At 45.4% G+C, this 25,343-nt stretch overlaps 1 protein-coding gene across 1 annotated transcript in view; it reads left to right on the top strand.

The window, feature by feature from the left end:
* Positions 1-2,372: 2,372 nt before the first annotated feature.
* Positions 2,373-25,343, top strand: part of LOC102410721 (zinc finger protein 665) — a 38,612-nt gene continuing 15,641 nt past the window's right edge. Inside the window, exons 1-4 of the mRNA XM_045163302.1 lie at positions 2,373-3,396; positions 9,657-10,164; positions 22,906-22,956; positions 23,962-24,033. Coding sequence (XP_045019237.1) covers positions 22,906-22,956; positions 23,962-24,033 — 123 coding nt within the window. The 5' untranslated portion in view covers positions 2,373-3,396; positions 9,657-10,164. The remainder of the gene's footprint in view (positions 3,397-9,656; positions 10,165-22,905; positions 22,957-23,961; positions 24,034-25,343) is intronic.

Genomic DNA, 25,343 nt, shown 5'->3' with positions numbered 1-25,343 from the left:
AAAGAAATGAGAGAAAATATATTACAATTTTTCAGCAAGAAGTAAATTGCCTAATTACCGTGAAGTGATCATATAGTAATCTGAAATTCCATTACATTGAAGTACTGACTTAAGTATTATATATTATGATGTAAACAAGTTTTTCTTATATAAGTATTTGAAGCTTTGTCATCATAAGCATGGAACAGAGACTTTTATAAAGAAGAGTTCATTCCTCATTAAAAGTTTTTTCTCTCTTTAATAATCTTTAAAATTTATTTTTGGCTATGCTAAGTCTTCATTGTGCTGGATTCTTTCTCTTTTTGCAGCAATCGGGCTATGAATTCTCCACAGAAACTTGGCTGGGGTATGGTTGGAGACTGGCGTTTTGATGCTTCTTTTGGTCAGTCCAGAGGACTCAGTCTTTTTTTTTTTTTTTTTTTTGGCTGTGCTGAGCCTCTTTTTGCTGCCTGTGGGCTTTCTCTAGTTGTAGCAAGGAGAAGCGACTTTCTAGTTTCTTGTGTGCAGGCTTCTCATTACTGTGGCTACTCTTGTTGGAGAGCACAGGCTTTAGAGCAGAGGCTCAGTACTTGTGTTGCACGGGCTTAGTTGCTCCAAGGCACGTGGTATCCTCCCAGACCAGGGATCAAACCCGGGTCCTATGCACTGGCAGGTAGATTATTTACCACTGGACCACCAGGGAAGTTCAACTCAGTGTCTTTTAACTGGGCGCTATGTATGTTAAAACACTGCCAAACAATATTGGGGTCATCAATCAATAACCTGAAAGCCAGGAGATCTGAAAACCAGGACAGACTCCCCCAAACTTCTCTGTACTTGCTGAAGAGGTGGGTGGACCCAAGAGACCCTTCCTGAAATACCAAGGCCAGAATGTCCAAAGCACAGTATGGTGCCTGCTTTTCTCAATCCTGCTTTGCCCTCAGGGTGCACTTTCGCTGGGTCACTGCAGTGACTAATAAGCTTGATCCTTGAAGAAGTGGAATGTCAAGACATTTTTCTCCTTAGAAGTGTTAGTATGAAGTAGCCCTTTCTAAGAGTTGTGTGTTTCACATTCTAGCTTGTCATCCCTACATAAAGCCAGTTCTTGTTTACTTAAACTGCTTAAATTCTAATTGCAGGAATATTCCTGGGTCCAGCCAGCACCCCACATCCAGCCCCACCCCACCAGCACCCCACATCAACCCCCACCCAACCCCAACCTGGCCACCAGACCAGGTTTCAGTTCCCAGGCCTCTGAATCACTTCCGCCTCAACAGCAGGACTCTAAGTACAGTTTGGTTCAGTCGCTCAGTCATGTCCGACTCTTTGTGACCCCATGGACTGCAGCAGGCCAGCCCTCCCTGTCCATCACCAACTCCCAGAGTTTACTCAAACTCATTGTGTCGGTGATCCCATCCAACCATCTCATCCTCTGTCGTCGGACATGCAGGACTCCAAATGTTATGCCAAAACCTTTCTTTCCATTGTGATTATCCCACCGAATTTTAAGGTTTTATTAAAAGTGTTACAGTTGAACCAATGAGCAATCAATGGTGCAATAGGAGACGTGAGGGACGGCCCCGCTCGGCCGCGCTCGGCCGCGCTCGGCCCCGCTCGGCCGCGCTCGGCCCCGCTCGGCCCCGCTCGGCCCCGCTCGGCCCCGCTCGGCCGCGCTCGGCCCCGCTCGGCCCCGCTCGGCCCCGCTCGGCCGCGCTCGGCCCCGCTCGGCCCCGCTCGGCCGCGCTCGGCCGCGCTCGGCCGCGCTCGGCCCCGCTCGGCCGCGCTCGGCCGCGCTCGGCCCCGCTCGGCCCCGCTCGGCCCCGCTCGGCCCCGCTCGGCCCCGCTCGGCCCCGCTCGGCCCCGCTCGGCCGCGCTCGGCCCCGCTCGGCCCCGCTCGGCCCCGCCCCGCACGTCCGCCCGCTCGTTGTCTCTTTCCTCTGGAACCTAACGCTTGGGAGTCTCTGGTGTCTCCACTAGAAGGATGTGAGTTTACAGCAATTCCTGAAGCCGAGAGTTGGTAGGTGGGGCTCCCCGGGAATACTGGTTTTTGCTTTTTAGTCTTGTTAAGCTCCGCCCGTAGGGTTCCCTCTACTCTGTATCTGTGGTCTCGGGTCACTTCGGACCTTCCTAATCCCCCAGCCTTTCCTCCCCAAGTAAATTCAGTTGTTACCTTGAGAGGCCCGTGGTCTAATTTCCTTTCAGTGTAAAATCATGAGGTAACATATATCGTGCACGAAATATATAGTAATTTATAGGGGGAAAGTCATTATAATTGAGACATGGCACTTGATAATTTTGTAAATATACCAAAACACTTGTTCAGGAGCTAGCTTAGAATTTCATCTTTGCAACTGGTGGTGGCGCTGGAGTTCTTTCTCGAGTGTTAAGGAGGCAGTCCTTTCCTGGTTTATATGACCAGGGTAATAAATTGACTACAGAGACTCTTCACTTTAGGAGATTATTTTCAGTGATGCTGGTTACTGGTATGAGCTCCAGAATCAAAGAAAAATATAAAATGGTCTCTATCCTCAGACATTTCCGACTCTTTGAGACCCCATACAGTGTAGCCCGCCAGGCTCCTGTGTCCACGGGATTTCCCAGGCAAGAATACTGGAGTGGGTTGCCATTTCCTAATCCTGGGGATCTTCTGACTTAGGGGTAAAACCCCCATCTCTTGCATCTCCTTCATTGGCAGGAGGATTCTTTACCACTGAGCCACCTGGGAAGCCTCTTTGGTCTGATACTAGTGTTTTATTTGAATTAAAGGAGTGAGTTTTGGTTGGTAGTTTTCCAGTCAGTGAGACCCAGTGTGGATAATGCTGAATTATGGACTGCTGACAAGTGCAGTGGAAAGGGGTGTATAATAGTGGGAAAATATCTTAAGAGATCGGAGAATCTGAAGACATTTGAGGGATAGTTTTAGATTTTGTGCATCAAGGTTGACTGTCAGTGCTACACTAAACCTATGATTATGTGGGGCAGGTGGACAAGGAGCAGCAGTTAGCTTCAAGTAATGAGGCCTGGTTATTTGTGGGAATGTTGTTGGTGGAATATTGTCAGAGATAAAAAAAAAACTGGTTGAAAATGCTTCTAGCTAACAGACCTTTGATAGAGTTGAGTAGGAGTGGGTTGTCTTCATTAATTAAAATTAATCAGAGAAGGGAGGTTGTCCTAGAATTGTGAAGCCAGTGACATGAGTGCTGTACGCAGCTGCGTGGGATGTAGTCAGGGTTATTAATAGGCTCAGGTCTTGGTGTGCAACATGTGGGCTGATTGGATAATTAGATCTTAAGAATGGAAGCCTGTGAGGATTGGTAATCCTGTTAATGGGAGACTTCATAATGAGGGCTGTAGTGGGGAAACTCACTGCTCTCAGCGGTTTATCTACTCAGAGTGGGGGATACTGATTTTACTCAGGTTAGAGTGGCCAGAAGCTTTGGAATCTAAGGGGCTATGAAGGAGGCCCCGCTTCCTTAAAGAGCTGGGGTATCTTCCAGTTAGGTCAGTCAAGGACAACAGGCGGCAGTGAGATTGGGGCCTTTCTCTGTGACTTCTTCACTGAGCTCAATCGAGCCAAATCTCAAGGACCTTTAAAACTTTGTGATATCCCAGTTCCTGGCATGTTTTCCCAGGAGGGCCAGTTTCTTGGTCTCCATACTGAGTGCCCAGTGCCCTTGCATTTGTGGCTTGTGTGTTTTCTGTGTGTTGCGCAGGCCCAGTGGTCTCTACTGTTTAGCCCTGTTGCTCAACAGAGCACAGAAAAGTGGTGAAAACATGTGGGAAAGTGGAGAGGAAGCTATCAGGGGTCTAGGAGAGTTGTGAGAGGAGGCAGGTTTCGGCCTCTGGATGAGCCCTATGAATGGTGTATGCGTGTTTTGCAAGCATAGTGGTGTGACCCAGTTCAAGCTCGTTCTGTGAGAGAGGCCAGTGCTTCGGGGAGACGACTTCTTGAGGCAAACAATGGGACTTCATTTTGAAAACCAGCCGACCAAAAAGATGGCTAACTAATATCTCAAAATAGCCATCTTGTTGGTGTCTGGATGCCAGATTCTTTTCTGAAACTAGAGAAAGAAGCAGTGAGGAAATAAAGTCAGAAGGGAGGGTCGAGAGGGAGAGGCAGTGGGGAAGTAAGGTAAAAAGGGCCATCAGTCTTGCAGTACATCTCGGGGACAGCCAGCCTTCTGTGTTCATCTCTTCTTTCCTGCTGCCATTCACATGTTGGGAGGTCAGAGTATCTCCCTGTGAGTTCAACAAAGGCACTTTAGTTTAACAGTCAGGCCAAGAGGTAGGGTCCTCTGAGGCCAGCCATTATGGATGATTACAATAACCACAGCAGTGAGAAGCAAGGCAAAGAAACCGTTCCAACTTGGAATCAGAATTGGCTCTTCCCTGCAACAGTTGTGGGATCACGTTGTGTGGAACTGTTGACAAGGGTGGTCTCAGTTTTGACTGGAGGACCTGGATGTGGGCTCATGGCTAATTGTGGGTTGCCTGGAAGGGTGGGCATGCCATAGTGTCTTAGCTCAGTTTCCTTGGGACACAGATAGTGTGACTGAGGTTTGTCTGCGTTGGTTGATTGGGAAGGTCATGATCACACCTGTGGAGGAAGGAAGGAAGTGGAATTGGGAAGAGGACTGTTACCCTGCAGTGTGTTAGAATCAAGACCTGAGCTGAGCCCACAGGGAGGGATGGGTGCATTGGTCCTGGAGGTGGGATCCAGAAGTTTCCCCACAGCATTGACATGGAGTGGATTTTGTGATGTCTTTTGGAAGGGCAAGAATCACTATAGCTTAAAATAACTGTTGGTAAAATCCCGGAGATGATATTGTTGGTTACTTTTAGTATTTTCTGTTATTTTGAATTGTAATGAAGAAGGTTTCTGATGGATTTGGAAGGGAAAAAAGACCTTGGAGTGTATCTTTGGAAGTTGTTGAAGTCTCACTAGGACATGTGCATCAGCCTACACATCTTCTTTTTATTATTAGAGTTTGGAGATGACAGTTTTTGGGCTGGCTGAGGTCACTGTGGGAGAAAGCAATGGCACCCTACTCCAGTACTCTTGCCTGGAAAATCCCATGGACAGAGGAGCCTGGTAGGCTGCAGTCCATGGGGTCTCGAAGAGTCGGACACATCTGAAGCGACTTGGCATGCATGCATGCATTGGAGAAGGAAATGGAAACCCACTCCAGTGTTCTTGCCTGGAGAATCCCAGGGACGGGGGAGCCTGGTGGGCTGCCGTCTATGGGGTCGCACAGAGTCGGACACGATTGAAGCGATTTAGCAGCAGCAGCAGCAGAGGTCACTGTGACTGATAAGAAGCTGTCTTGAATCCGGTTTGCTGCTCGGGCGCCTTCATGTGTATTATTCCATCATAAATGCATGAGTTGTTAAGCCTTGGCATCTTTCTGGGGATTGCACAGCACGATGGATGGATTATTACTGAATGTGTGGAGAGTGTGTTGAACCAAATGAAATTTCATAAAGGTCTTTCAACCTAGAAGGAAAATGGTGCTAAACTTTGATGGCAGAGGGATTTCATTAGGGAGGGGCCATTAAATCTCAGGATGTAAGGAAAGCTCGGGCTCCCCAGGTGGTGCTAGTGATAAAGAATCACCTGCCAATGCAGGAGACGTAAGAGACATGGGTTTGATCCCTGAGTCGGGAGGAGGGCATGGCAACCTACTCCACGGGCAGAGGAGTCTGGTGGACTACAGTCCATAGCGTCGCAAAGAGCCAGACATGACTGAAGTGACTTAGCTCACGGGCACAAGGAAGGATTATTCGTACACTCCGAGGACCATCAGCTCCATAGCAACCTGTAGTACAAAGGCTTATTCTGGAGATGATGCAGCTGCTATTTCTTGCTGCCAGTGCAGTGGGGTTCTCTCCATGTCTTTCCAAATCACGTGCATGTGCCACATACTTACACAATACAGATAAACAGGAACTCTTGTGAGTGGTTGGTGGCAATGTAAATAGTACATGGAAAATAGTACGGAGGTTCCTCAAATATTAAAAAGAGAACATGCATAGGATCTCAGAGTCTCACTTCTGATTTTATACCCAAAGGAAGCAGAATCAGTATATTTTTTAAAATATTTATTTGACTCCAATGGGCCTTAGTTGTGGGTCACGAGATCTATCCTGGCAGGGGGGCTCTGGAGTATGCCGGCTCTGTCTTTGCGGTACCTGGGCTTAGTTGCTCTGCTGAATGTGGGATCTTACATCCCCAACCAAGGATTGAACAAGGATTGAGTCCCCTTTGTTGCAAGGCAGATTCTTAACCTGGAATTCCTGTGCCCACCAGGAATGTCCTGTGAAAAATCAGTATTTTGAAGGAGTTACTGCATTTGTATCGGAGAAGGTAATGGCACCCCACTCCATTACTCTTGCCCGGAAAATCCCATGGACAGAGGAGTCTGGTAGGCTGCAGTCCATGGGGTTGCTAAAAGTCAGACATGACTGAGTGACTTCACTTTCACTTTTTACTTTCCTGCATTGGAGAAGGAAATGGCAACCCACTCCAGTGTTCTTCCCTGGAGAATCCCAAGGACGGGGGAGTCTGGTGGGCTTCTGTCTATGGGGTCGCACAGAGTCGGACACGACTGAAACGACTTAGCAGCAGCAGCAGCACTGCATTCGTATAATCAATATTTCTTTATTCACAACAATCATTTTGCTTCAAATAACACAGTTTTATCCGATTTCAGTTCTTCATAACAGAACCTAGGAATGCCCCAAAGGCTCTCAAGGTTGAAAGAATCTATTAGAGTTTCTTTTCATGGTGAAATCAAAGAATAGTTAATTTGGGGATTATATACTAATAATTTGCATGGAGCTTTTATAGACTCTGGCCCCCTAAAACCTACTCCCCTGTTTATGAATGTTCCTGTATGATATTTCCCTATGTCCTCTTTTGTTGCCAAATAAAACCATTAGTATGCGCCTGATTTACATGAAGTGAAAATAGAAAAATAAACATGTAAACTATTAGGAAATAAACTTCAGAACTAAGGTTAAAAGTGGTATCTCTTTTTGACCTTGGAGAATTCTGAAATAATTTATTTGTGATTATTTATTTATTATTGGCTGAACAGTTGTGGCTCAGGGGCTCAGTGGCTCCACAGCATGTGGGAATTTCCTGGACCAGGCATTGACCCCTCGTCTCCTCCATTGGCAGGCCGATTCCTTATCCCTGAGTCACCAGGGAAGTCCCAGATATCATTGAGAATGCAGACTACATGGTGGCATTTTTTTGTTTGTTTGATAAACTAGAAATTTCATACATTCAATCCTCAACATTTTTGTTCTTGTTACTTTGAAGTCACCGAAAGCAGAAGAATGAACCAAACCCAAAGTTTAGTTTGGATACTGGCACAGATGATATGTTATGAGAAGGTTTGTTAACTGATGAAGCTTTCTAGTTGGAGCACTATAGACTTCCAACCTGATGGGAATTTCTCAGCCTGCCCAGATAGGCAGCATACGAAGCAGTTGGTTTAAAGTCTAAAGGTATCAGTTGTCAAACATGGAGAAACCACAGTGAGACTGTTTAACAAAACACTGAATGTTTACTCATGCTATGAATTTGTTACATTCCTTTTCCTGCTGTACAGATATGTTCCATTGTTCTATATGGTTGTTGAAGATGGTAGTAAATTACTATTTATCTGTTTTACTAAACAGAAAAATTTCTATTTACTATCTGTTGCTTAAGACATTTTTACACTAGCCTAATGAACAGTAATGTTTAGAAATATTTAATATTAATACTAAATAGAAGTCCAGTTTTCCAAAGCATATTAAAATGTTGATGTAACATTATAGAAATAATAAATATGCTCCATAGTTCATTGTCAGCTGTAGTAGAATTTCCTTTTTCTTGAGTTTTTTTTTTTTTTTTTTAATATTGTGATGGGTTTTGCCATACCTCAACATGAATCGGCCATAGGCATTCATGTGTCCCCTCCCTCCTTCCCCACCCTATCCCTTCAAGTTGTCACAGAGCAGTGGCTCTGGATGCCCAGTCATATATCAAACTCCCACTGGCTATCTATTTTACATATGGTAATATGCATGTTTCAATGCGATTCTCTAAAATCATGCTACCCTATTTCTTTTGTTTTTTCAAGTTTTTCCTTAGCGTTATTTTTTCTGTCCACATGTTGTGACTGAGATTTAAAGTTTAATTTACATTTCTTCTCTGCCTTACACTAACAAATACATAAGTAGGTGGGTTATTTTGAGACTTTTGTAATGTGAAAATGCACAGAAGACAATGACAGGGAATATAGTAGCTGCCCTATAAACATGAAGAAAGTTCCTTTAGGACTTGAGTTTAGTCAGTTAATACACATAGAAATATTTATAAATAGTGCAAAGTTGGTGATAATTTTGGTGAAACTAAATTGTAATGTCTTCTCAAGATGTTATTTTGTACTCTGCTCTGTTGTCCACATCTGACGGAGGTTTTAGAAACAACAAAGAAAAGAGAGAATATATAATTTTTAAATAAAATCTAAAACTGCCTAATTACTGTCAAGTGATCTAGTAATTTTTGACATTCCATTATGTTGAGGAAGTATTCACTTATGATGTTATATGTATATGACATATTATGATGTAAACAAGTTTTTCTCAAAAGTATTTGAAGCTATGTCATCATAAGCATCATAAGTATGGAACAGAAACAGTTTCTATAAAGAAGAATGCACTTCTCATTACAGGAAATTTTTTCTCTCTCTTTAATAACTTTTAAAATTTATTTTTGGCCGTGCTGGGTCTTCACTGTGCTCCTGGCTTTTCTCTCCTTTCGGAGAGCAGGGGCTATACATTCTGTACATAAAATATATAAAAGTGGCTGGTGTTTGGTTGGAGACTGGCATTCTGAATCTCCTTGTTTTGGTCAGTCCAGATCACTCAGTGTCTTTTTTTCTTTCCGCTGTGCTGAGCCTTTCTCTGTGCAGCGGAGAGAACTGCACGTGGGCTTTCTCTAGTTGCAGCAAGCAGGAACTACTCTTAATTGCTGTGCTGGTTTCTCACTGCTATAGCTACTCTTGTTGCAGAGCACAAGCTTTAGAACACAGGCTCAGTACTTGTGTTGCTTGGGCTTAGTCGCTCCAAGGCACATGGTATCCTCCCAGACCAGGGATCAAATCTGTGTCCCATGCATTGGCAGGCGGATTCTTTATCACTGGACCACCAGGGAATTGTCACTGAGTGGCTTTCAACTGAGCAAATCCCAGTATCTTTCAACCAGGATACTCCTGTGTCTTTTAACCGTTAATACCCTGCAAAATAAAATTTGGGGTCATCACCCCATAACTGGGAGATCTGAAAACCAGGAGAGACCCCCCCCCCTACACTTAACTGGACTTCCTGAGGAGGACGATGGGCCCAAGGGGCTGTTACTGATTTCCCAAGGCTACTATGTCGGAAGCTCAGAATGGTACCCGTTTTGCTCCAGCCTGCATTCCCCCCAGGGTGCATTGTCGTTGGGCTGCTGCAGTGACTAATAAGCTTGATCTTTGAAGAAGTGGAATGTCAAGATATTTTTCTCCTTACAGGTGTTACTATGAGGTGTTACTAAGAGCTGTGTGTTTCACATTTCAGCTTGTCATCCCTACACAAAGCCAGTTCTTGTTTATTTTAACTGCTTAAATTAATTCTAATTGCAGGAATATTTCTGGGTCCAGCCGCCACCCCACATCAACCCCTACCCACCACCAGCCCGGGCACCACACCAGGTTTCAGTTCCCATACTGAACTGCTTCAGCCTCATCAGCAGGAATCCTGTTAAGAGGAAACCTTACTCTCCAATGCAATTATCCCACGGAATTTTAAGTTTTTACTTTAAAACTGTTACAGTTATGAGGAATCAATGATGCAACACAAGAGGGGAAAGACCCTCATGTACTTCTAAACCCTGACAAGATACCTGGGAACCAAAAGGAAGAACACAGCAGGGGTCCTCTTGGCGTTGCTCGGCCCGCTGGCTCTGCCCCTCACACGCCCAGGCGAGGCGCAGGGCGTGTCCTACCCCCGCCTCCCCCCCCACCTTCTCTGTGGCATTCTTCTGATACCAATGGCTGAGGAGTCGCGCATCCTCGCTTCGACGCAAGCGATTCTACAGCCAATTCCGGAAGCTGAGACTTGGTAGACGCAGTCGACCATTGGAAACGTCAGGTACTTGTTTTTGGTTTTGTTGTTAAGCTGCGCCTGTGGGGTCCCCTCTTCTCCCTATCTGTAGTCTCCAGTCACTTCACACCTCCCTATTCCCCGACCCCTTCCTCTAGCCCAAATAAATTCAGCTGTTGGCTGTGAGAGGCCCAGAGTCTAATTTCCTCTCGATGTAAGATCCTGAGGTAACACATACAGTGCACGAAATACGTAGTAATTTATAAGGAAAAAGTCATTTTAATTATGACGTGGTACTTGATAATTTTATAAGTATCAAATCACGTGTTCAGGAACTAGTTGAGAATATCAGCTTTGGGACTGGTGCTTGACCTGAAGTTCTTTCTCGAGTGTTAGGGAGGCATATTACTGTCCTTTTCTGTTTTACATGAACATGGTAGTAAACTGACTACAAAGACTTCATTTTAGGAGATTATTTTCAGTGATGCTGGTTACTTGTATGAACATTAGAATCAAAGAGAAATATAAAATGGTCGCAGTGCTCAGTCAGATCTCTTTGAGATCCCCAGGGACTGTAGCCCACCAGGCTCCTGTGTCCATGGGATTTCCCAGGCAAGAATACTGGAGTGGGTCGTTGTTAAGTCACTCAGTCCTGTCGGACTCTTGGCAAGCCTATGGGCTGCAGCAGGCAGGGTTCCCTGCCCTTCACCATCTCCGGAACTTGCTCAAACTCCTGTCCATCAAGTCCGTGATGACATCCAACAATCCCATCCTCTTTTCCGCCTGCCTTCCATCTTTCCCAGCATCAGGGTCTTTTTCAATGAGTCGGCTCTACACATCAGGTAGCCAAAGTATTGCAGCTTCAGATTCAGCATCAGTCCTTCCAGTGAATATTCAGGGTTGATTTCCTTTAGGATTTGTTATGGAAAAATGAGAATCCAGAGTCACAAAGCACACCTCGGAAGACACTCAAGACAGTGGAGTACCTTTTATTACCCCAGCACGTCCCAGGGGAATCCGTTCCAAACAAGGACCCCGACATTTTTGAGAGACTCGGTTTTATACCCCTCACTAAGTGAGTGTTTACATGTTCGCAACTTTTTTTGATGTATATTATTTAGTCTTACAACCTGTAGGTGTAGGGAGAACAAACAAGGTTAAAGGGGAACAGTAATTATACTTCAAGGGGGATATCTTCATTGTTAATCTAACCAGGGCAGCCTGACCTTAACTCCAGTCTTTGCCATCTGTGGGGAGAGAGGTCTCCAAGGAGACCCGGTTTTACTTTAAGGATGGTTTCCTCATTCTTGGGCAAAGTTCAAGCCCAGTTCACCTGTTTTCTTAAGATGGCTGGCAGGCCTCAAGATGGAGTTCTTCCTGCCTTCCTCAAAGCAGCCCCAAGAGATTGATGGTCCTAGAGGACTTGCCTTGCTGTCCAAGGGACTCTCGAGAGTCTTCTTCAGCACCACAGTCCAAAAACATGAATTCTTCTATGTTCAGCCTTCTTTATGGACCAGCATTCAAAAAGCAAAACTTTGATTCTAATTTTTATATCATAGGCTCTTCAGATAAAACATTCAGTTGCTTAAGCACTGCATAAGAACATTATAAAATTTTTATTTTCTAGCGTTCCCCTTACATAATTGTTGAAATGGAGATGATCTGTAATGTATACATAGTATTTAAGTCGTGAATAATGTTGATAATGCCATTTATCTTGTTTTAAAAATTGTCCACAAAAATATCTTCTTACCTATTTACACCCCTCATACAGAGGGTTACCATATGCAGCTGTTTTTGGTTAGATGCCACATCCAAGACTCAACGGCAGTATGTTACGTGGCAGGTTAAAGCAAAATAAAAAAACCCATGAATTTAATTTGAAACTGTATATGATATTACATATTTGCTAGGAATTTGATATTTGGAGAGAAGAAAATACAGTCGACCCTTTGTATATGCATATCCATGGATTCAATCAAAGCATGGAAAATATTTGGCGAAAAAATTCCATGATATTCCAAAAAACACAACTTGAATTTGCCACTCATCTCAACTATTTCCATAGCACTTATATTATATCTGAGCTTCCCTGGCTCAGATAGTAAAGAATGTGCCTGCATTGCAGGAGACATGGTTTGATACGTAGGTCAGGAAGATCCCCTGGAGAAGGAAATAGCCACCCACTCCAGTATTCTTGCCTGGAGAATTCCCGGTACAGAGGAGCCTGGCGGACAGAGGAGTCTGACTCCATGGGGTCGCAAAGAGTCGGACACGACTGAGCTACTAACATTACGTTATTTTGAATATAGGGACCTTTGTTGTCAGTGTGATGCCTTTGCTTTTTAACTTCCAGGAAGCAGATGTCTTTTAATTTCCTGCAGTCGCGAGCTTCCTCAGAGATTACACTATTGAATTGTTCGGCCCCGCCCGCCTCACCTTCCCAAGGTGCAGGGCAGACCCGACTTCCTTCCCTCCACGACAGCTTGTCTCCGCTTCCTCAGGCCGCCCCCACCATTTCACTGCCGGTCCGCGCAGCTTCCCACATCCGGAAGCGGAGAGTCGGCGGTGCAGCTGTCTCAGCAGCGCGGCGTGAGTTTCTCTATTAGTCGCACGTGCCGCTCTCATTTGGCTTCCCTTGGTACCCCGGGTCTGAGGCTCTCTGCTGATTCTAAATCCCCGCGCCCGCCCCACCAACCCCAGCAAATTCAGACGTCTCCGTGAGCGGTGAAGGGGTGCCTCCCTTTTGGTGTAGTCTGCACTAAAGCCCGTTCCTGCTTTTAGAACTTGGAAACGCTGCGTTTCGCACCTCCTTCCAGTCTTAAAACCATTTACCCTCTGCACTTCCTGCACCGCATAAAATTCTCTTCCACGAGGTGGGTATTTATGCTCCTCAGTCCTCAGCCTCGCCTTCTCGGCCCCTGGAAGCCACGTCCCCTCCCAGGTCCTGGGATTCTGGGGAGCGCGCCCCGCTCCTGAGACCCACTCCGTCTCAGCGTCCATATCTTCTCGGGCGTTGTCTTCATAATGACCTTTCCCCTGATCCTGTGTTGGGGTAGGTGACCTGGGCCAACCACTTGACCCCCGTGGTTCTTCCATCCCAAATTCCACCAGCTGAAATTTGGCTCTTGCAGGAGGAGGGCTTCTTATTCAGCCGCCATTCCAGTAAATAGTGGGGTAGGGTGGGGTGGGGTGGGGTGTCATGAGAAGCAAAGACATTGACTGCGAGAGAAATAGAAAACTGAAAAAAGCCTGAGGAAGAATCGATGACAAGAGAATTGGTGAGGAACTTGCAAAGAGACGGAAACAAGAAAGAGGAATTCTTGAAGGTTGCGGGTAGGCAAGGACAGAAGTTTAGAAAAAAGCAGGATCTCCAGAGAGTTAAAGGTGAGCAAAATAGGAAGGTGTTGTTCAGTCCGAGTCTTTGCGACCCCTATATCTCTCAGAGTTTGCTCAAATTCATGTTCATTGAGTCCAGTTCAGTTCAGTTCAGTCGCTCAGTCGTGTCCGACTCTTTGCGAACCCATGAATCGCAGCACGCCAGGCCTCCCTGTCCATCACCAACTCCCGGTGTTCACTCGGACCCAGGTCCATCGAGTCAGTGATGCCATCCAGCCATCTCATCCTCTGTCGTCCCCTTCTCTTCCTGCCCCCAATCCCTCCCAGCATCAGAGTCTTTTCCAATGAGTCAACTCTTCACAAGAGGTGGCCAAAGTACTGGAGTTTCAGCTTCAGCATCATTCCTTCCAAAGAAATCCCAGGGCTGATCTCCTTCAGAATGGACTGGTTGGATCTCCTTGCAGTCCAAGGAACTCTCAAGAGTCTTCTCCAACACCACAGTTCAAAAGCATCAATTCTTCGGCGCTCAGCCTTCTTCACAGTCCAACTCTCACATCCATACATGACCACAGGAAAAACCATAGCCTTGACTGGACAAAACTTTGTTGGCAAAGTAATGTCTCTGCTTTTGAATATGCTATCTAGGTTGATCATAGGTTGGTCATAACTTTTCTTCCAAGGAGTAAGCATCTTTTAATTTCATGGCTGCAGTCACCATCTGCAGTGATTTTGGAGCCCCCCCCAAAATAAATTCTGACACTGTTTGCACTGTTTCCCCATCTATTTCCCATGAAGTGATGGGACCGGATGCCATGATCTTCGTTTTCTGAATGTTGAGCTTTAAGCCAACTTTTTCACTCTCCACTTTCACTTTCATCAAGAGGCTTTTTAGTTCCTCTTCACTTTCTGCCATAAGGGTGGTGTCATCTGCATATCTGAGGTTATATTTCTCCCAGCAATCTTGATTCCAGCTTGTGCTTCTTCCAGCCCAGCGTTTCTCATGATGTACTCTGCATAGAAGTTAAATAAGCAGGGTGACGATATACAGCCTTAACGTACTATTTGGAACCAGTCTGTTGTTCCATGTCCAGTTCTAACTGTTGCTTCCTGACCTACATACAGATTTCTCAAGAGGCAGATCAGGTGGTCTGGTATTCCCATCTCTCTCAGAATTTTCCACAGTTAATTGTGATCCACAGAGTCAAAGGCTTTGGTATAGTCAATAAAGCAGAAATAGATGTTTTTCTGGAACTCTCTTGCGTTTTCAGTGATCCAGCAGATGTTGGCAATTTGACCTCTGGTTCCTCTGCCTTTTCTAAAACCAGCTTGAACATCAGGAAGTTCACGGTTCACGCATTGCTGAAGCCTGGCTTGGAGAATTTTGAGCATTACTTTACTAGCATGTGAAATGAGTGCAATTGTGTGGTAGTTTGAGCATTCTTTGGCATTGCCTTTCTTAGGGATTGGAATGAAAACTGACCTTTTCCAGTCCTGTGGCCACTGCTGAGTTTTCCAAATTTGCTGGCATATTGAGTGCAGCACTTTCACAGCATCATCTTCCAGGATTTAAAATAGCTCAACTGGAATTCCATCACCTCCACTAGCTTTGTTCGTAGTGATGCTTTCTAAGGCCGACTTGACTTCACATTCCAAGATGTCTGGCTCTAGATGAGTGATTATCTTGGTCGTGAAGATCTTTTTTGTATAGTTCTTCTGTGTATTCTTGCCACCTCTTCTTAATATCTTCTGCTTCTTTTAGGTCCATACCATTTCTGTCCTTTATCGAGCCCATCTTTGCATGAAATGTTCCCTTGGTATCTCTAATTTTCTTGAAGAGATCTCTAGTCTTTCCCATTCTATTGTTTTCCTCTATTTTTTTTGCATTGATTGCTGAGGAAGGCTTTCTTATCTCTTCTTGCTATTCTTTGGAACTCTGCATTCAGATGCTTACATCTTTCCTTTTCTCCTTTGCTTTTCACTTCTCTTCTTTTCACAGCTATTTGTAAGGCCTCCCCAGACAGCCATTTTGCTTTTTTGCATTTCTTTTCCATGGGGATGGTCTTGATCCCTGTCTCCTGTACAATATCACAAACCTGCGTCCATAGTTCATCAGGCACTCTATCTGTCAGATCTAGTCCCTTAAACCTATTTCTCACTTCCACTGTATAATCATTGAGCCCAGGGATGCTATCTAACCATCTGATCCTCTGCCGGCCCTTTCTATAGCCTTCAGGTAGAGGGGCTGGGAATCAGGGGTCCCAAAGAAGGCGACAGTGGAGAGGCAGTTCACACAGAGAGCCCGCAAAGGGGATACAAGAGTTGGAACCATGGCTTACAGAGCAATATCCTGCTGGGAGAGAAAGGGGACCCGTAGTGATCGGGCTTCCCTCGTGGCTCAGCTACTAAAGAACCCGCTGGCAATGCGGGAGACCTGGGTTCAATCCCTGGGTTGGGAAGATCCCCTGGATAAGGGAACAGCTACCCACTCCAGTATTCTGACCTGGAGAATTCCATGGACTACAGCCATGGGGTCGCAAGAGTCACAGGACTGAGCGACTTTGACTCACATCCAGTAATTGGAGGAGCTGAGAAAGCAAGCAAGGTGAAAGGAAGCATATCCACTTGGGAGTGCCAGAGAGTTGGGAGGAAGGGAGGGCAGAGATGGAGGAAGAAAGGCAGAAATTCATGGAGATTTAGGATCATCAGGGAGGTTGGATTAGAAGCATTTTAGAGGGAACAGATGGCAGTGAGAGGCCAGATGGGAGTCAGGGAAGAAGTAGAGAGGAGGACAGCTGGAGAGCAGAGGGGAAGAGAAAGGGAGACGGAGAAAGAAGTAGGGACACAGATCAACTAAATGAAGTGGAAACAAGTAGTGTGCAGGTGGGGGAGAGGACTAGATCCAGGAAAGTGTTGAATTGGTTGGATAAGTATTATGAAGTTGTGATACATTGATTTTTGCCTTACCTCATAGGTCAGTCAGTAAAGAATCTGCCTGCAATGCAGGAGACCCAAGTTCAATTTCTGTGTGGGGAAGATCCTCTGGAGAAGGAAATGGCAACCCACTCCAGTATTCTTGCCTGGAGAATCCCATGGACAGAAGAGCGTCGAGGGCTACAGTCCATGGGATCGCAAGAGTCTGACACGACTTAGTGACAAAACCACCACATTGATTTTTGGCTTTAGGATCTAATAAATTTAAAACTTGTTTCTTTACATTATACGGATGAGAATTGCAAAACTTCTGTCTGTAAGGCTTGTGCCTTTTGTAATTATTTGTATTAAAAGATAACATCCATATGCAGAACTGACTGACTCTCTTACTACATAGTGCTTTTTCCAGGAACATTAATTATGTTCTTTGTGATCATTTTCCTTTTTGCTTTCTCCTTTCTGTACATTTAATTCTTTTTGTAGCTTGGGATAGATTAGATCATTCAATACCAACTTTCTTGTAAAGAATTATTCGCTTCGGAAATAAGATTTGTTACCCTCCTGTAAATAGTTCATGTCATTGTTTTCTAAGTATGCTGTGTTCTCAAAAGTTTTTTGTTTTTTTTTTTTTTTTCACTTGACACCATAATTCTTCAGTGGAAAAATTTTTAACAAGCTGATTCACTTTAGCTCTGTTTTATGTTTATTTGAGGCCCATTTGCTGTTTATTCTTGATGTTATATTTTTGAAGCATTTTTCTGGTAACTAGTAAAGAGATATAGACTGTTTTGACGAGTACTTAGGAAGAATGTCAGTGATCTTTTATATTAAGAGTCACGACCTAATTTAAGCAGTTTGTCTGATACTCCATTTTCCTCTCTTTTATGTGATCTGGTAACTAGTGAGCAAGGAGGTGATCTGATGATGTTTCCCTCGGGTCCAGAATCTGAGCAACAGTGACCGATGAAATGATTGGCCAAATCAGGTGTGTGACTGTGTGTGGCAGTTCTTCTTGGAGGGAGAGCCCAGTTGTTACTAGAATTTGAAATGGGTCCCAGTTTTGCAAAGTGAAAAACGACAACAGTAGGATGGAGGCAGGAACATATGCTTAGAGTGAGATAGATTATCAGCAGATGTCTTCTATGAATAAGGGTCAATCTGCAGGGAGGCCTCCCACCTTCACTGGCTTCCCCATGTCCTCAGGGCAGCATCCTGACTCCTCAGATGGCTCCACAGCCCTTTGTCAGCCTCAGGTCACTGCCAGTGTCTCCAGCCTCATCCTGGGAGCTGACCCCGTTCTCATGGTCAGGCTGTCCTGGTCACATCCACTTAGTCCTTGCTCATAGACACCAAAACCTTCACTGTCTTGGATCTTAGTTTCTACACCTGTCTTTGGTCATTAATCACTGTGGCCCTTGCTCTTTCTGTTCTTTCAGGTCTAGGTCAGCGAGGTCTCCCTGTCTCTTTCCCATATTCTCTGTCACATTAACCAGGTTTACTGCCTCTATATTAATCACCTTCATCAGAAATGCCCTTGGCCTTTGACTGTTTGGAGTCTTTCCTCTTTTCCCTGCATTGAAGGATGCACCGTGTTCCTCTTCCTCCCTGGATGCTCACAGCATCTCACTCTGGGGGTGAGGACTGGGAATGTGGGTTGGGCTGAAGAATTCTCAGGGGAGACAGAGGGGACAGGGTAGGTGGTGATGGTTTCTGTATCTGTTCTGGACATTTCAACTCTAATTGATCCTTACCCCATGTGGACACTTAATCACTGAAAAGCAAAAGATATGGGGAGTCCTAATGAGCCTGATAGGTCTAGTGTCTTGAGATGTCCCCATGTTTTAGTCTGCTGTGTCACTCCTCACTGCAGCCCCCAGGTCTTCTAAGCTCTGTCCACCCAGGGACCAGTTGCCATCTTACACAGCAGCTCTGCCTTCCAGCAGTTTATCTGCTCAGATCAGGGGATGCTGAGTTTACTGTGGTTAGAGTGGCCAGAAGGTTTGGAATCCAAGGGGATATGAGGGAGTTCCCCCCCCCCCCCCCTTAAAGATCAGGGATATCTTCCAGTTAGCTCTCACTGGGGAGAACAGGGGTCAGTGAGACTGGGTCTCTCTATGTTTGTTAATTCTTCACTGCCCTCAATCCAACCAAATCTCAAGGGCCTGTAAAACTCTGATGTCCCAAGTTGCTGGCAGGTTTTCCCAGGAGGGCCACTTCCTTGGTCTCTGTACTGAGTGCTGAGTGTCCTTGGATTTGCAGCTTGTGCGCAGCTCTGTTGTGATGCTCATGCCCTTGGTCTCTGCTGTTTATCCCTCTTGTTCAACCATGCATGAAGAGGTAGAAAAATGGGGGAAAGTGAAGGGGAGCTTGTCAGAGTCTCCAGGAGGGTTATGGCAGCAAGAGTAGGCCTCTGGATGAACCCAATGAATGGGGGTGTGTGTGTGTGTATGTGTGTGTGAGAGAGAAAGAGAGATAGAGACATTCGTACTTGTGGGATCATGGGGTGTGTGGAACTGTTGACAAAGGTGGTCTCAGTTCTACCTGGAGGACCTGAATGTGGGCTCATGGCCAATTGTGGGCTGCGTGGAATGGTGAGCATGCCATAGTGTCTTAGCTCAGTTTCCCTGGGACACAGATGCTGTGACTGAGGTTTACATGACTGGGTTTCATTGGGAAACACATGATCACACCTCTGAAGGAAGGAAGGAAGTGGAATTGGGTTGAGGACTGTTACCCTGCAGTGTGTTAGAATCAAGGCCTGAGCTGAGCCCACAGGGAGGTCTGGGTGCAGGAGGATGGGCACAGTGGTCACAGAGAAGGGGGATGGGATCCAGGAGGTGCCCCACAGCACCCCCTCCACACAGTGCATTCTGTGGGGTCTTTAGGGAGGGCGAGAATCAGGCCCTTAGAATAACTGTCATTAAAATTCTAGAGATCACTTTGCGGATTACCTATAGTTTTTCTGTTAGTTTGAGTTGCTAATGAAGATTTCAGATGGAAGGTAAAAAAAGAGAAGTTGGCGTGTTCCTTGGAAGATGTTGAAGTTGCATTGGGGCGTGTGCATCAGCCTACACATCTGTCTTGTATTATTAGATTTTGGTGATGACAGTTTGGGGCCGCTGGGGTCACTGTGACTGATAAGATGTCTTGAGTCTGATTGGTGTTTGGGCGTCTTCGTGTGTATTATTCCATCATTAACACAGGAGTTGTTAAGGCTTGGAACTTTCTGGGGATTGCTCAGCAGGATGGGTGGATTATTACTAGGTCTCTGGGGAGTGTGTTGGCCCAGATGCAGGTTTGGAAGTTTCTTTCAGCCTCAAAGGGTAATGGTTGGACCTCAGCTTTGATGGCAGAAGACTTTTCCATGATGCACTGAAGGCTTGTTCTTAGAATCCGAGGGTTATCAGCTCCACAGGAACCTGTAGTACAGAGGCTTATTCTGGAGATGACGCAGCTGCTACTTGTTGCTGCCAGCGCAGTGGATTCCTCTACTGTTCTCTCATACGTCTTTACAGGTCTCGGGCGTCTGCCATGTACATGCACAGTACAGTTAATGGTTGTAAACGGTTGAAGGCAATGTAAATGGTACATGGAAAACAGTACGGAGTTACCCAAAGATTAAAAATAGAACATGCATAGGATCGCGCAATCACACTTCTAATTATATAGCTAAGAAAAGCAAAATTTTAAACATTGTTTATGTATTTGGCTTTGCCTGCGTCCTGCAGGATCTTTGGTTTCAGTGCACTGAAATTCTAGTGTGGTGCTCGGGCTTAGTCCCTCCGCTGCCTTTGGGATCTTAGTTCCCCCACCAGCGATTGAACCCACATCCCCCACAGAGCTAGGCAGATTCTTCACCACTGGACCACCAGGGAAGTTCTGTGCAAAAATCAGTATTTTGCAGGAGTAACCAGCACTCCCGTAACCCATACTGTATGATTCACAACAGCCATATGTTGTAGAAACAATCTGAATGTCTGTGCTCAGCCAAGTGGATGATGAAACCGTGATGTGTGTATGAGACAGGCTGGGTCCTGGGACCTTTTACTGCAGTTCTTGCACCTGGACGAATGTCTTCTCGGGCAACAGACCACAAAGAAAGTGTAATTGAACAAAGAAACTATAACCACATTCATGAGAGGACAGCAATTCTGAACAATAAGTAAAAGTACCACAAACCAAGCTTGATTTCTGAGGCTCCAGAAGCAAAATCAGGTCACTTCCCCTGATCCCTGCTCACAGCACCACTGGGGGGCCCGAGGCAGAGCAGATCACCTCAGCTTCCTTCCAGCCTTAACCAAAGGGATCAGCTCACCCCGCTCTTTGGGAGGAGCAGGGACACACACTTCTTTTTCTGTCCCTCCTTACTGCAGCAAGAGTCCCAATAAAGCCTTTCTTGAAATTCCCCTCTGGTCTCATAACTATTTCTATTGATTAAAGAGCCCCAGGATCCAGGTTGAAAACATGTAAATGTAAGTGTTAGTCACTCAGTCATGTCATACTCTTTGTGACCCCAGGGACTGTACCCTGCCAGGCTCCTCTGTCCATGGAATTCTCTAGGCAAGAATACTGGAGTGGGTTACCATTCTCTTCTTCAGGGGATCTTTCCATCCAAGGGGTCAAATCTGGGTCTTCTGCATTGCTGGCAGATTCTTTACCTTCTGAGCTCCCAGGGAAGTCCTCATTGGTAACCCAGGCAAATATACACACATACTTGTAATGGCATATTCAGTTCAGTTCAGTTGCTCAGCCATGTCTGACTCTGCCAGCTCATGGACTGCAGCACACCATGCTTCCCTGTCCATCACCAACTCCCGGAACTTATTCAAACTCATGTCCATTGCATCGGTGATTCCATCCAACCATCTCACCCTCTGTCATCCCCTTCTCCCACCTTCAATCTTTCCGAGCTTCAGGGTTTTTGCCAGTGACTCAGTTCTTTGCATTAGGTGGCCAAAGTATTGAAGTTTCAGCTTCAGCATCAATACTTCCAATGAATAGTCAGGAATGATTTTGTTTAGGATTGACCAGTTGGATTTCTTTGCTGTCCAAGGGACTCTCAAGAGTCTTCTCCAACACCATGGTTCAAAAGCATCAATTCTTAGCCACTCAGCTTTCTTTATACTCCAATTCTCACATCCATACATGACTACTGGAAAAACCATAGCTTTGACTAGACAGACCTTTGTTGGTAAAGTAATGTCTCTGCTTTTCAATATCCTATCTAGGTTGGTCATAGACATAGCTTTTCTTCCAAGGAGCAAGCGTCTTTTAATTTCATTTGTGCAGTCATCATAAGCAGTGATCTTGGAGCCCCCCAGAATAAAGTCTGTCACTGTTTCCACTGTTTCCCCAGCTATTTGCCATGAAGTGATGGGACCAGATGCCATGATCTTAGTTTTCTGAATGTTGGGTTTTAAGCCAACTTTTTCACTCTCTCACTTTCATCAAGAGGCTCTTTAGTTCTTCCTCACTTTCTGCCGTAAGAGTGGTGTCATATGCATATCTGAGATTACTGATATTTTTCCCGGCAATCTTGATTCCAGCTTGCGCTTCATCCAGCCCAGCATTTTGCATGATGTGCTCTGCGTGTAAGTTAAGTAAGCAGGGTAATAGTATGCAGCCTTGATGAACTCCTTTCTGAAATTGGAACCAGTCTCTTACTCCATGTCCAGTTCTAACTGTTGCCTCTTGACCTGCATGCAGATTTCTCAAGAGGCAGGTCAGGTGGTCTGGTATTCCCATCTCTTTAAGATTTTTCCACAGTTTGTTGTGATCCACACAGTCAAAGGGTTTGGCATATTCAATAAAGCAGAAGTAGATGTTTTTGTGGCATTCTCTTGCTTTTTTGATGATCCAGTGGATGTTGGCAATTTGATCTCTGGTTCCTCTGCCTTTTCTGAATCCAACTTGAACATCTGGAAGTTGACAGTTCACATACTGTTGAAGCCTGGCTTGGAGAACTTTTATCATTACTTTGCTAGCATGTGAGCTGAGTGCAATTGTGCGGTAGTTTGAACATTCTTTGGCATTGCCTTTCTTTGGGATTGGAATGAAAACTGACCTTTTCCAGTCCTGTGGCCACTGCTGAGTTTTCCAGATTGGCTGTTGTATTGAGTGCAACACTTCCACAGCATCATCTTTTAGGATTTGAAATAGCTCAGCTGGAATTCCATCACCTCCACTAGCTTTGTTTGTAGTGGTGCTTCCTAAGGCCCACTTGAATTTGCATTCCAGGATGTCTCATTCTGGGTGAGTGATCACACCATCATGGTTATCTGGGTCATGAAGATCTTTTTTGTACAGTTCTCCTGTGTATTTTTGCCATGTCTTCTTAATATCTTCTGCTTCTGCTAGGTGCATACCATTTCTGTCCGTTTTTGTGCCCATCTTTGCTTGAAATGTTCCCTTGGTATCTCTTATTTTCTTCAGGAGATCTCTAGTCTTTCCCATTCTATTGTTTCCTCTATTTCTTTGCGTTGATCACTAAGGAAGGTTTTCTTATCCCTTCCTGTGTAGATGGAGATTTTTGTCACTTGGGACAGCTTGGATGAATGTAGAAAATATTATGCTAAGTGAATTAGGACAGACAGGGTAACACTGATATTGTATGGGCTTCCTTATATGTAGAATGTAAAAAAGTGAAACTCACTAGTACTAGACAGTGGGATGGTGGCTATCTGGGGCTGGGAGGTGGGGAGGTTGGGGAGATGTTGGTCGAAGGGTGGTACAGACTTTGAGTTGTAAAATGAATGCGTCCTGGGGAGGTGTGTGCAGCACGCTGACCATAGTTAATTCTATTCTGTTACTGCATGCTGGGAATTTGTCAGCAGAGTATGTCGTCAGTGTTTTCACCACACACAGAACATGGGAATTTGGAGGTGATGGATGTGTTGGTTCGTAGATTGTGATAAATATTTCACTGTGGACACGTGTCACATGATCACATGGTGTATGGTATATGTACACATAACTCTTCACGTTAGTCTCAGTAAAGCTGGAAAAGAAGAAAGTGGGAGGTGGCCTGGCCTGAATCCTTCACTAGTGATCAACCCAGGCTTCACATGAGATCATGAGGCATTTTGCCCGGGCATGTTTTGTACCCCTCCCCCAAAAGACACGCCTCTCAAGATCTCAAGTCGGGCCTCGCCCCAGGAATGGGCACAGGCCGCGGATGATTCCGATCTGGATCCTGCATTGAGCACCAGGGCTCTTAGCCTCCACTTCTGAGACTGAGATCACGCCCTGGGGGAGGGGAGGGTGCTCTGCTCTGAGTGGGGCTGGACCAGGGCCTGCTGTGTGACCTGAAGGGGATCGTGGGGTCAGCAGAGGTGCCCCCTGCTTCTGTGTACATAAGGCCTCACCAGGAGGGCAGTGTGATCCGAGGTAAAGTGTGGGAAAGTCCCGTGTTGGTCTCTCTGTGGGAGTTGACTATCTTGAGTCCCTCCTGAAACAGTGGGCCCAGAAAACTGTCCGTTCCACATGGTGAGGGCTTCCCTGTGTGTGTGGTTGTGGCTCAGGAAGGGAATGTGTTGACCCTAAGCACTAAACAGCATGTTTTCCACTTTCATGATAGAACTGAGAAGACTCATGGACGAAGAAGCCCAGAAGAGGAAAGAACAGGAGTCAGGCATGGCTCTTTCTCCTGTAAGGTCATATTCTCAATGGATTCTCACACTGCCTTCCTGAAATGCCCTTCTCTGGACTCGCTAATCGTGTCTGACTCTGAAGTATCCTGTCTGACTCTTGTACATGCATACTCAGCCGGGGCCTTCCCTCAAGGCCTGGCATCTCCACTTAGATCCCCTCTCCCCATGACCCGGTGACCTGGACCTTGGGAGGGGGCTCCCCTGGGCAGGGCTTATCACCCACGGTTTGAAGACAGGGCCTCAGTGCTGTTGGGCAGCAGGGGTTGCTTATGGCCCATGTGGATGCTCTGTCTGCTCTCTGTCAATCAGGGTAAAGAAGCTGTAGGTGGACCTTAGGTATTAACATGTACGGTACATGTTAAAATCTGCCAAAGAGGCCAATGAGGGGAAATCAGTTCTCACTTTTTATAGTACATTTAAAACTAAATGAGCACCTCCCTGAAAACTTAAGTGTTTGGGAATGGAATGGAACATTCAGAAAGAGATGTCAGGGCTAGGGAGTGTTTCATTACACCATCTAATTTAAACTGTGAAATTGGGCTTACTAATTTTTTTTTCTTTCTTTTTTGACCACATGATTTAGCTTCTAGGGTCTTAGTTCGCTGAGTAGGGCTCGAACCTGAAACCCTGCAGTGGATGTGAGGGATCTTAACCACTGGACCATGAGGGAATTCTCCAACTTTACTAATCTTGATTCAGTATTTTCTTAGTGGAATAAAATCATAAATTTTGGAGTTTGTTAATAAGTACATACCTAAAATTAATGATAAAAATCACATTATTACTTTTAAAATATATTTATTTCCTGTACTCTGACTTCATTGCCTCAGTGTCTTTTCCCTAGTTCTGGAGAGCGGTGACCACTCTGGCTGCGGTGGGCACACTTCCCATTGTGGTGGCTTCTCTTGTCTTGCAGCCCAGGCTCTAGAGTGCGCTGGCTTCAGTAGTTTCACCTCCTGGGCTCTACAGCTCTGGCTCAGGAATTGAGACTCACAGGCTTAGTTGCCCCTCAGCATGTGGGATCTTAACGGGCCAGGCAACAACCTGTGTTTCTTACATTGGTCAGTGGACTCTTTACCACTGATCCACCAGGTATGCCGTCATATTATTTTTAAATACAGGTATTTTATACAGATTGGCGTTAAAGTATTTTCTGTATTATTTTCTGCTTGTACTACTTTTTATGTTTTTAATAGTATAAGGTAATGTTGAGGACTTCCCTGGTGATACAGTGGATAGCAATGTGTCTGCCAATGTAGGGGACACAGGTTCCATCCCAATTCCTGGAAGATGCCGCAGAGCAACTAA

This window comes from Bubalus bubalis, chromosome 18 (genome assembly GCF_019923935.1).
Source record: "Bubalus bubalis isolate 160015118507 breed Murrah chromosome 18, NDDB_SH_1, whole genome shotgun sequence".
In the NCBI taxonomy this organism is placed as follows: domain Eukaryota; kingdom Metazoa; phylum Chordata; class Mammalia; order Artiodactyla; family Bovidae; genus Bubalus; species Bubalus bubalis.
Note: the sequence above shows the minus strand (reverse complement) of the source record. Positions and strands in the feature narration are given on the sequence as shown.